Source organism: Ammodytes marinus (genome assembly GCF_949987685.1).
Source record: "Ammodytes marinus genome assembly, chromosome: 11".
Lineage (NCBI taxonomy): Eukaryota > Metazoa > Chordata > Actinopteri > Uranoscopiformes > Ammodytidae > Ammodytes > Ammodytes marinus.
This window is the reverse complement of record NC_137215.1, coordinates 12,445,102-12,457,865: the sequence shown is the minus strand read 5'-3', so window position 1 is coordinate 12,457,865 and position 12,764 is coordinate 12,445,102. Positions and strand designations below refer to the sequence as shown.

The window sequence follows — 12,764 nt, the reverse complement described above, 5'->3', positions numbered from 1 at the left end:
GATATCAAATCATAAACGTGACATTTTAGGTTGGAGTTACTGTTCATGTGCATAGAAATTACCTAACACATTCTGATAGACTGCTATCCTCTGCTGTCACATTAATAGCAGAGCCAATTAATATAATGAGGCCATCGATTAAGCTAATTAAAGCATTAATTAGTGCTTACTTTTTGTCAACATGCTTGTTTTCCTATTTTTAAAACAGCATGTTTTTCATGCCTTAAAGCCAGAAAGAGTCATAGTGGTTTCAAGAGAGTTTTTGTGTTCATTTATATGCAAATGTATGGAGCGCAGGCCTCCAAAGCCTGATCAAAAAATGCTCTCTACAGGGGCAAATGTGGTGGAAGCCATACATTTTTATCATCGTTTGTATGTGCTTGATTTATTATATGTAAAAAAACATCTAAACACACACAAATACACAAAAACAGTGATGCAGATGCCATCATAACAATTTAATGACAATACAATACATAAAAACAGTCGAAACATGTTTGATAGTTGATCATGAACACCAATATTTCCTTAGCAGATGTCCCTTTATGTTTTTATTATGATGTAATTCTATACACAAAATAACCACTTTTACACATTTCGATGTACACACCCAGTTAAGTGTCATCACCTCAACACATCTCTTGGTAACATTTGGATTCAAAAGAAAAACATTAACCAGAACATTGTGTCTTGAACTTTGTTAATATGCAAGATTTTAAACATGTTTCTGTCCAAGATTTTCAAATGTTATCCTCATGGTTCACACAACTGGGAGTGTTGTCCCGTCACTAGAGGCTCTTAACCAGTATCATCGTGAACATTGTTTATTGGCCCAGACAGTATAATCAAGCTTGAGTGAATGAAGCTGTTGTTGCTCCACATCCAGGCTCAGATGCCAATAAAAATAGCTCCTGTAGCGTTTCCCCATTGGTGTGGTTACTCTGGTTCCCATGGTAACACGCTGAGCACGCAGCATTGGAGTAGAGAGAAAAGTTAGAACATCATCAACTTGCTAAGCCTGTTACACACACACACACAAACACAAAATCGTTTCATGTTTTGAATTTTCATACATTTTTTATTACTGTTGAGTTTTGCTGCATCATCCTCTATAGATTATGAAAATAAAATTGTCTTACTGCTGGGACACATGCATCCTGTGATAATAGGTCACAATGAAGAAAGGTTTGACAGAGGCGTTACACAACAGATACGAGGAAACAGAGAGGAGAAATGCAACAGTGTTCACCTCAGATTCACCTACTTTATAGTTTTTCATCTCCAAGGCTTTGTCCAAGAATCTCGTTAACTTAAAGGTTACATTATGTAAATAGCCAACTAACTTGGTTGTAGTTTAAATGGGTTTTAAATTGCACACTGACCCCAACAAATATTGGATGGATGCCACGAAATTTGGTTCAGACATTCATGTTATGTCACTTTCAGGATCATCATATGGAGGATGTCACATGACTTAAAAATCAATCAATATTCAAATGTGTAATTACATACAGGAAAACAATATGCAAAAAAAAACACTTGGTGATTAAACATAACATAAATAAAAACATGTTTTAAATATATATTGAAACTTTTTCTTCAGATGCATTTATTTATTTATATATTTTGTGTCTGTACACAAATAAGGTAGGTGATCCTGACCTCAGTGTCAGTCAGGACTGGTCACAGAAGTCTGATGAACCAATTACATTTTTTACAATGTATTTTATAGTTTCTACTTATTAATACTTTCTATTTGGTACACATTTATTCATACATTTATCTATTGTTCAAATGTAGCACGAAGCCCTGCTGTGCCTCTTATAACTTATATTAGGGCTGTATACTTATAGTCTTAATTTAAAGGTCCCATATTATACACTTTTCTGTCAATGTTATATGATCTCAGTAGTCCCTAAAGGTTTTTTTTTTTGCTTTTTGCTGAATTTTTTTTTCAGATCGTTTATTTTAGCATGCCTCTATTCCCTGATTTTCATCTCATCTCAGGATGGCCTATTTTGGTTTGTGTCTCTTTAAAAAGAATGAGTTGCTTTCTCCCCCGCCCTCTGGTCGTGATCCCCGTCCCGCAGTCAATGCAGCGCTTTTTTACCATGATTGTTTACTTCATGAGAAGTAATGACATGTCTAGTAGTAACGCAGGAGCTCAGCCATACTTTGAACAGTTTGACATAAACAACCCTTGTCTTCATGGAAGACTATCTTCATACCGATGCACTGACAGCCACAAACTTATCGAAATGACATGTTCACAATCAAAATCGAGCAAAAGCCGGATGCTTTTGCAAAGCTACTCCTGAGCTAAAGGCTACAAATCAGGCAGACGATTTAAAACCATTGAAAACATTAGCTTCATCGTTTGATACTAAACGAGTAGCTTCCTATCCTTTGTCTTGTTAAAAGCAATGCTTTATTATACTGCAATGGGTAAGCAGAGTTAGTGGATTATGAGCAAAAGGCTTCTGCATTTGTTTATGCAACACTCAGCATGCCAGTAAATATGCTTTATTAGACTGCAATGGGTAAGCAGAGTTAGTGGAATATGGGCAAAAGCGGGATGCTACTGTGAAGCTACTCATGAGCTAAAGGCTACAAATCACAGTCAGCCAATTTAAAACCATTGAAAACATTAGCTTCACCATTTTGATTTCTACACAAGTAGCTTCCTATCCTTTGTCTTGTTAAAAGTAATGCTTTATTATACTGCAATGGGTAAGCAGAGTTAGTGGATTATGAGCAAAAGGCTTCTGCATTGGTTAATGCAACACTCAGCAGCATGCCTTGCTTAACTATGGGTAACTTGTCGCTTGGAGGGAAAAACAATATGGCAGTCACTGGAATTTTTTTCCAGAGGATCTGGGGGCTGTGGAACAGTAAGAAATAGGGTTGGGCATATCATAGACTATTGCACGGTGGAAGTTCCTGGTTTTTAATGTAGGGGAGGTGGCTTCTCTCGCTATGATGACATAGCGAGAGAAATTCTGAACGGAGTGTATTGGGGAGGTTATCAGAAAGGGGGAGGGTGGGGTGCCTTTAGCTCAGTTGGTAGGGCGTCCCCCCCCCGGGCCGGGCCCAGCAGCAGACCCGGGTTCGATTCCCGCCCGCGGTCGTTCTCTGCATGTCACTCCCCTCTCTGCCCCATTCCACCTCTGTCTCTCTGCACTATCAAATAAAGCATAAAAATGCCCCAAAAAAATCTTAAAAAAAAGAAAGGGGGAGGGTGAGGGTGAAAAGAGGAGAGAGTTTTTTTTTGTTGATACTTTGGCAGTCTCTAGACACACCGTAGACCCATATTTATGTTAAAAACATTGAAGAAGTGCATTTTGCATGATATGGGACCTTTAAACTTACAGTGTGCCTCACGTGTTTTAGTAGGGGAGAACGGGTTAATATGTCACATGGGTAGGTTGTCACAATCGTTATATCTCGGAACCAGAAGGTGCTGTCTGTTAAATGTTGGTATGTAAATATCCACAACTGGGATCAGAGGTCACCTACATAGTCTTCCTTGGAGTTAGACTGCTGAATTTGAGGTGAGAGGACTGTTAGTGTTTTTCATGTCAAATTCAAAATATTTAACTCCTCAGTATTTTTCGTCTAGGCTTTTACACAATGGGTTTATAACAAAACACTTGTTACCCTAAAAAAGTGTGACGGGTAAGCTATAGTTTAGATAGTTTTTAGCAAGCTAATTAGTTGTCAGATGGTTGTTGGCCTTGATGCTAGCAAGAAATTCCAGTTGGGGTTGGTTGTCACATTTTTTGGGGGGTTGGTTGTCACATGTTATCCAAAGGGTGCAGCCAGGAAAGGAACCCAATAACAAAAGAAAATGTTAAGTTGTATCCTCACTGACACCCCAAAGAAGGAGAGAATAGAGCAGGAAAGGCAGCTAGCATGCAAAAGAGAAAAAGGGCAACAAAATCAAAACGACCCAGTGCATCCCAAACTAGACCAGTTGCCAAGGCTACTGCACCCCAGTGCACTCCACCCCAGCTGGGGAAGAAGAAACAGAAGAGAAAGAGACAGGATGAGGAATCTTCATCAGATGAAGAGGATAGTTTGTGTTTGGTTTGTATGGAAACGTTCTCTCCAGCACCCGTTCAGGGGAGGTAAGGGAGAAGTGTTGTATGTGCAACCAGTGGGCACACAATCTCTGCTTAGTTAGTGAGCAGACCCTACATTTGCCATCACTGTAACTCAGATAGTGAATGTGTGTATCCTAGTTGAGTAGGCTATTATTGTTAGACCTATTTGTTTTGTTCTTTATGTTGTTACATACAGTAGGTTGGTCTTAATATGGATTTCCTTTTTGTTTATTCCTTGCTCATTTTGTGTTAAGATGCATAAAGTTATGTTGGCCTATTTTTCAACTTGACAATGATATTAAACTTTCAAATTTTAGTTTTTCTTTCTTGCCTTCTTTTTAAGATTTTTCCCATTAAGATAACATTGTGAGTGACAAACAACCCCATAGTGTGTGACAACCGACCCCTTGATGGGGTTGGTTGTCACAATGTGTTAGAGTGTCTTTGATGGTACATTTCTTCTTTATTACAATAAGTTAGAAAAAGTGAGGGGTTCACATTTCAAGCCAACACCTTAAGCTTCAATTTAATGTAGGAATGACTATTGCAAGATGTTTAGGTGATGAGCCACTAGAGTAAAAAGTGTGCCTACTTACCCCGGTCTCCCCTACCCGCCTACAGCTGTTCAGCTACATTCGCCTTTTTGGCAGGAATATCATTTATTAGTCTGCAATTGTTTATTTCCTGCACCATTTCTGCCTTGCCACACTCCAGGTACAGCATCGGTGATTACGAGGTAATCGATGAGGAGACCAACTATGTGCGCATGGACAGCTGGCTGTATATCCTGGCCGAGACGGTGGGCACACCTTACCGCTTCAACGCCAGTGGTTCGGGGAAATGGGAGGGCGGGCCCAACAAGCACTCTGTCTACATCACTTCCTTGTACTTCACCATGACAAGCCTAACAAGTATCGGCTTTGGTAACATCGCCCCGACGACCGACGGAGAGAAAATCTTTGCCGTGGCCATGATGATGATTGGATGTGAGTGGAGGCGTTTTATCTTGCATCAAGAGTAGAGAGATACATGATACATGAGAAGTTTAACTATGCTCTTTAAAGCCACAATCCACTGAGGCAGGTGAATAAATGAATTATGAATACAGCCACTGAGGGTAGGATAATAGAACTTTACAGATGATTAGATGAGCAATATTTCTAACTTCCCTGTAACCTGGAGTACACCGCTCATGTTGACTTTATTTCAGTGCCAAAACTTTTGGCTACAATCCTTATTACACTTTTAATATCATAGGCCTCTGTCATAAGGGTGCTGTCACTGCCAACTATACCTGCTGCTCTGTGTACTATAACAAAAAGTTGCACATGGAAACCCCTATTCAGGATCAAAGCACATGCACTTCTTGGCACTGTTTTAGGTTTTTAATAAGCACTTATCACTCATCACCAGTCATACTTTGGACATTTATTCTTACTTTAGCCTGCAGTGATATACATAATGACAATATAATTTTCAGATTGGAAACTGGAGATGTCGTACTGAAACTCTTGTGTGCTCATTTACACACATGTATGTTGCATATATACATTCTTTCCCACGTGTTGAGTAAGAGACTGCAAGGAACTTTTAAATGTTCATCAAACGGTCTCTTTTTTCCTCTGATGATCAGACATGACCTGTAACAGCAAACAAGACCATCAGTGAAAAGGAGACTATTTAGTTTATCATTATTATTAATGCCTTTGTTCATAGATATATAGATAGATATGAGTTTTCTAACAGTTACTTCTCTGAGAGCTTTTATCCCTCTTCAATAACTCTTTATTGAATGAAAGAACAAAATGCCAGGGGAGGGGGGAGTAAATACCGTATAAAGAAAGTAGAAAGGGGCTTTGAGTGCTATTGTGTCCAAGTAGCATTGGCATGTTCCAGGCTGGCTATAATATCTCAGCTAAGCCTGGCTCAAGGAATTGTACCACTTCAACTTCATGGTACGGATGAGTTGTGTAGCTGCATTGCTCTCATTCACACGTCACAGTTTTTCAGGCAGTTTTCATGGTTTTATTTTCACGATGCAGGTATTTAAAGTGGGCCTGGCATAGCCTCCACTATACAATAGTGACACATATTGTAGAGGATAGGAGTGTGTTATTCTTGCCTACATTAGATTCATTACCTTGCTGTGTATGTGCTGAGTGAAGAGTGAAAATACTCCTAATCAGTTTAGTGGAAAAAAAATTCTAAATCAAATTTTGTGGCTCACTGTCAAGTTTTAAACCTGTAAATGCATGTTTTAGGACATTGAACATACAGTTCACGAATCAGAACAAAACAGCCATACATTAATAATATGAAGAAGATGGATAAAAAATGATATGATGTATAAACATGTAGACATAAATGAAAATTAACTGGACCGTCATTAAGTGAAGAAACCTGCTATCAGTAACCGACAAAACATCTAATCTGTTGTGAAAGAGGGCGGGATTCTCACAGCATGCCCTTCTTTCCACATTTCCGTATTAAACATTTAGGAGGTGTCTGCTGCTTGTGTGGCTCACACAACAGTGTACTACACCATGGTGCCTTTGTGCGTAGCTGCACGCAGAGATCGACACCTCGGAACAATAACTGACAGAGCCGGATCAATTTAGCCCAGTGCTCCCTCCGATCCCTCTCCAATCACACTTCACCTCTGTTCTGTTCTGCCACAATCTCCACCCTGAGGCAAGAGAATGACGGTCCCTCACTTTACCTTTTCTTTGGCTGTTCAGATTTATGAATTCACTCTCGGGGGAACTCGCAAAACTAATCTGTAGACGTTTCCAAAAAGAAATTCACTGTGTGAAACAAATCGTAAAACGTAAAATTTCTCAAAAGCAGACGGCCTCAGGAGCATTGTTGTAGATGCAATCTACTGAAGTCCATGGCTGTTCTATGAAATATGGATGCCCCGATACTGTTCTATTTTTACCACCAGCACTTGATCGGTGCTGGCAGTAGAAGATCACAGTGTGACGAGGGATTTGGGGGGGGGGGGCTTGCATGGGGAAGGGAGGGCTGGGGGTGCACTATACATATGTCCTGTTTCTATAGCAACTGTTGGCCTGGGGCTTGAGTTTCGTAGTGTCTTTTAACTACCTTCAAACAAACCAGCTGTTAGATGCCAAGCAGTCCTGCGACAAAGCTGTAAAGAGCAAGCTTCAGCAAGTACAGAGAACAATGTTGGGGATAGAGCGATTGAGTTACTACAGAATTTTCTGCTCATCAGGAAAAACGGTGCCATCTTAGCTCAGGCTGGAGGTAGCAAATATCCCAAAAAACTTTGGCAACTTGAAAAGGATACTTTTTTCAAATCATCTTAGATTTAATAGGCTGAGACCTTTTTAAAACTGTTCTTTTATCTTTTAACTTGCTGATTTTGATGCAGCACTGAGAATATGTTACAAACAACATTGTTTTCTTTGTGTTTATATGATAAAGAGAATGTCATACCAAACCACAACAACGCTTGAATACATGACACACATGTACACATGAGCGATGGTGATGAAAAAAAAGGTTGAAAGTTGTGGTTATCCGCGCCCTTGAGGAGTTTTGAGCATTTTTTTAATTGGTACTATTCCCTGTGCAGTTTTTCAACACTTTGATTGTGAGCCGTGAAATAAACAAACACGCTCAAACGCATGCACAGGTTAGTGCCGTCATCTGAAGATAATTGAAATGAGTGGCTGGCATGTTTCGTCTCCGTCCCTTCTAGCAAGGCTAATTAGGGCTCCACTGCCAAGAGAACACTACACACACTGAGCAGACATCTGATGGCTTTGATCCACACACACACACACACACGCACGCACGCACGCACACGCACGCACACACACACACACACACACACACACACACACACACACACACACACGCCAGCTGTTGCACCAGTTCATCCACCTCAGAGATGCACTGCCAAGTACACTCCTTACTTCCCTTTTCTTTAATTATTCTATAACTATAGAAATAAATTAAGAATAAATAGCATTATTTGGTAGGATGTATGGATGCTTACACACACACACACACACACACGCACACACACACACACACACACACACACACACACACACACACACACACACACACACACACACACACACACACACACACACACACACACACACACACACATTCAACACCAAGCTGTAATTATAGTTATGTTCATTGTATTTTAAAGCACAAGCATTCTTTTCTCATTTCTTACTCAACAACATAAAAGTCTTAGGGCACATGTCGTCTGATACATCATGTGATGTCATATACAGTATATAAAGACTTTGAAAAAGGACACTCATTTCCTTTTAAAAATAACATTTTGGAGGTTGTTGTTAACCCGTCTTGAAGAATTCAACGTCCTTGTAAACATCACTTGGGATATTGTATGTTCTTGTGAAGCCAGATCTAAGGATTTTACTGTGCTTGTAAAGCAGGTGTTGAAGATTTGATTGTTCTAATAAACTGGGGTTTGTAGATGTTATTGTCCTCTATACATAGTATTGGAGATTTGTATGTCCTTGTAAACCCTGATTTGGCGATGTATGGAGTTTGCAAATAGAGCTTTAGAGATTTTCATATGTAGTCTTGAAATCTGCTGCAGTATCATTTGACCCTGTGTTTGTAACCCCTTTTAAACATCCTTCAAAACCCCACAGGGTGATCTCATGAATGAATAGTTTAATAAACCCAAAGCATTTACTTTAGTAAAGGTGTTCAGCCAAAACACTAAATCCCTGTAACACATGTTGTGATCAGACCAGTGCCTAAGAGAGCCATGATATTTCGCATTTTCACATGTTTTCTTTGATACAAACTTTTCCTTTTAAGTTCACACAATCACATAAATAAGTTAATATCTGTTAGTGTTCATTTTGATTTATTAATTAATATTTGATGATAGTTCCGATTTTCAGTTGACTTTTACTAAAATTAAAATTTTTCCACCCTTTTTTTTCAAATTCTCTCCATATTTTCACAGCACTTCTTTACGCCACCATCTTTGGTAATGTGACAACGATCTTCCAGCAGATGTACGCCAACACAAATCGTTACCATGAGATGATCAACAGTGTCCGGGACTTCCTGAAGCTCTACCAGGTGCCCAAGGGCTTGAGTGAAAGAGTTATGGACTACATTGCCTCCACTTGGTCCATGTCACGGGGTATAGACACTGAGAAGGTACGTCAGACTCTTCTCTCTTTAATGGCTCTCCTGTAATTGTTAGTAGATTGCAATTAACTCTGAGTCGATCAATATATTAATACTCACATCTCAGTCACCTACAAAAACATTAACTCTAAATGAAACCCACATTTCTTGTCATTTTACTACTCAGTTTATGTACGGATAAAAGGTGGAGTCAGCGATTCTGGAGAACACTTGTTGTCAAAATCCCTTTTCGTCAAATTCAGTGAATATCTCCTAACCCTAATCCTTTGTGTACACCGAAAAAATGATCTCGTGTCAATACACAGCAAAGGCTCTGTATATATTGGTATGTATTGTAAACAAGGGGGTAAACACAGGAGCCCATTGTGGCTGGCAACATGCCCATTTAGAGAGCCTAGGCTGTGTATTAACACTGGATTTTGCCCACACAGTACAGACATGTTGCGGGATCGTCAGGAGATGTTCATAGATTTTGACAACAAGAAAAAAATTGATGAAAAGCTTTCTCTAGAATCTCTGACTCCATCGTTAAACAAACAGATTAATTCGGGAGCTTCGGAGCTTCTGGTGTGTGTTTATTTTATTTTATTTCATTACCATTGGACAGAGCCACGTTAGCTGAACCCCTATGTTTACAGACTTATTTTGTGCTAAGCTTAGCTAACCAGCATTTAATCCTCTCATCTACCAAGAAAGCCGCAGTTCCGACCAGCCATCCTACTGAATTCAGATGACGCTAAAACAATCGGAGTGTGTGGAAATTAAGCATTTAAAGCTGGAAGCAGATAGATTGAGCTGGTGCCTCTCTGATTGAACTAAAGCCAGAACACATTCACATGACTGTATCTCATTTAAATGCACCTGTCCAAATCCAATCATGGTAAAAAGCATGTATTATTAAATCAGAAACATTACTTCTAATAAGACAGGGATTTGTCACGAGGAATACGTGGGAGATTTCATGGTGAATCTGCACTTATCCACTTATTGTTTCATCTTAATGCATCTTTGTATCATTTCTTCGTCTGGCTTCAAGCCACACTTAAGGGGCTAAAAATGGCACATAATCCCTCTCTGCTTGACATTCATCTTCAAAGAGACTTGTTTTAAAGACAGAGCCCTGCGACGGCCTGGCATCCTGTTGATTAGGTGTACTTTAACAACATGCTTCCGTCTGACCTTCAATTTGAAACTCTACCACTTAAACATAACTGATAGTGGATAGGATTCTGTCCTTATCCGATTGATTAAGCCGACTCCTAGTATTTATTATCAGTAGTATAAAAACACATTTTAGTGACTATTCACTCATTTTTGAGAACAAAGAAGTTCTCAACCCAAACATTTATATTTTCTTCCCCTTCCTGACTGTAAAATGGTTCAATGAATATTGTGAACATTTTTATTGCAAATACATTTTATGTCAGGCCTATATGAATATATAAAATAATAATATATTTTCTACATCAATGCTCTCTTTGAAAAAGTGAAATATTGAGAAATGCTGAATTTAGGCTACATTACAAATGTGGGATAAAGGTAATGTCAGGTGCAACAGTGCCTGGTTTAATCCCATGTAATATTTCATAGCATCTGGGACACCTCAAAACGGGCAGCCCAGTCACTTTAATGAAAATGGCTTTCATGTTTGGCGGCCCACTGCACATGCACACATAAGTGTTTCTCCTGCTGGATGCGGTGGCTTGTTTCGGCTCGCCCCATATACAGTACTTTACATTGGAATGACTTCATGCACACTAAAGTCAGGCAATAAGGCTGAGTGGCATGTATGCAGGTATAGGAGGAAATGCTTCTTGTGTGTGTGTGTATGTGTGTGTGGGTGGGGGGGGAGTACATTACCTACCCAAAGTAATAATAAAAAAATATTCAAACAACAAGAGGAAGCATGCGATGATTCGAAATCAACATTTGTAAACTGTTTTGTTGTTGCTAATGCTGTTACATGGAACAGTGAAGTTGGTCCCTGGCAACTCACTTACCACCTTTATAAATATGTCATACATTGTGAAAGAATTCATCGAAGGTGAAGCCTTCTCTCTCTCTCGAGTCATATGGCAGAATCACCTTCTTTAAAGACAAACATTAGGTATGCTGGTCAGCTGAAGACTGCCCCCCAGCTCTAAAGTATATTTCAGTTTTATCTGATGAAAACAAATCATTCACCCTTCCTTTAATATACACCCATCTCTCTCTTTCTCTCCAGGTGCTACAGATTTGTCCAAAGGACATGAGGGCAGACATTTGTGTTCATCTCAACCGGAAGGTGTTTAAAGAGCACCCGGCTTTCCGCCTGGCCAGTGATGGGTGTCTGAGAGCGCTCGCCATGGAGTTTCAGACCATCCACTGTGCACCAGGTGACCTCATATACCACGCTGGTGAGAGTGTGGACAGTCTCTGCTTTGTGGTGTCCGGATCACTGGAGGTCATTCAGGATGACGAGGTGGTGGCCATTTTAGGTGAGTTGAGACATTTTGACAATGGACCTTTTCACAATTCCTCATGAATATCTTTTCACCGAATTAGACGGGATTATTTTGACATATTTTTTTCATTAAAAAGCGATCAGTGCTTTCCGTTCCCAGAACTGTCCAAGGACCTGCCCCAGATCTGCTGCTCACGCTTTTCAAATATAAAGTTCACATTTCTTAAGCTTTCAAAAACACATGGCAGAGAACAGTTAGAAGATGCAAATGTGCTGCTACAGTGTCTTAAAGGTCACATATTATGCTAAATGCACTTTTTAAATGTGTTCTAACATATCCATGGGTCCACGGTGTGCCTAGAGACTGCCAAAATATAAAAAAAAAAAACAATCTCTCCTTTTCTCACTCTCCCCCTTTCTGAAACCCCCACCCCTCCCCCCCAATATACTCCAGTCAGAATTCTCCTCGTTTCTGACCTCACAAACTGGAAAGCCAGAAGCTTCCACTGTGCAGCCCACACCCCTATTTCTTATTGGTCCACGGACCCGACAGACAGAGGGCGAGGCGTATCTGGCTTCGCTTCCGGACAGGGGGCGGGGGGAGCTCAAAGATTGTATATTTACGAGGGGAGCTGCAGCTCTTTTAAAAAAATAGGCCATTGTGAGATTAGCTGAACATCAGCATAGTACAATAAATTATCTGAAAGTTTTTTTCAGCAAACAATTAAAGAAAAACGTATTAGGGACCACTAAGACCATATAATATGGTGTATAATAGAACCGAAAAGTGTATAATATGGGAGCTTTAACATATCTGAATGTATCATCTACTTGTAAGAGATTTACCAAAAACTGTTGACGACAGTAGAAAAACATTTCAGTCAAACTGGCCTCCAGCACTGTGGATGCAAAAAGGGCGTTGCGTCATAGTAACAAACGTTTTTGTTGGAAGACTTGAAATCCTACTTTTCTGTTTCTGTTTAGCAGCACTTTTTCTGACTGCAGTGAAAACTGCTGTTTGGGGATTGCTGTATGCTGAG

General features: G+C 39.8%; 1 protein-coding gene across 3 annotated transcripts in view; it reads left to right on the top strand.

Annotated features, from left to right (window-relative positions):
* The window catches only part of kcnh1a (potassium voltage-gated channel, subfamily H (eag-related), member 1a), a gene marked incomplete at both ends in the record, with an annotated part of 41,316 nt that overhangs the window by 21,694 nt on the left and 6,858 nt on the right, over positions 1-12,764 (top strand). For all 3 annotated transcript variants that reach the window (XM_080037067.1, XM_080037066.1, XM_080037065.1), the window contains 3 exons: positions 4,818-5,089; positions 9,091-9,290; positions 11,506-11,758. In XM_080037067.1, the coding sequence (XP_079893193.1) occupies positions 4,818-5,089; positions 9,091-9,290; positions 11,506-11,758 (725 nt within the window). The remainder of the gene's footprint in view (positions 1-4,817; positions 5,090-9,090; positions 9,291-11,505; positions 11,759-12,764) is intronic.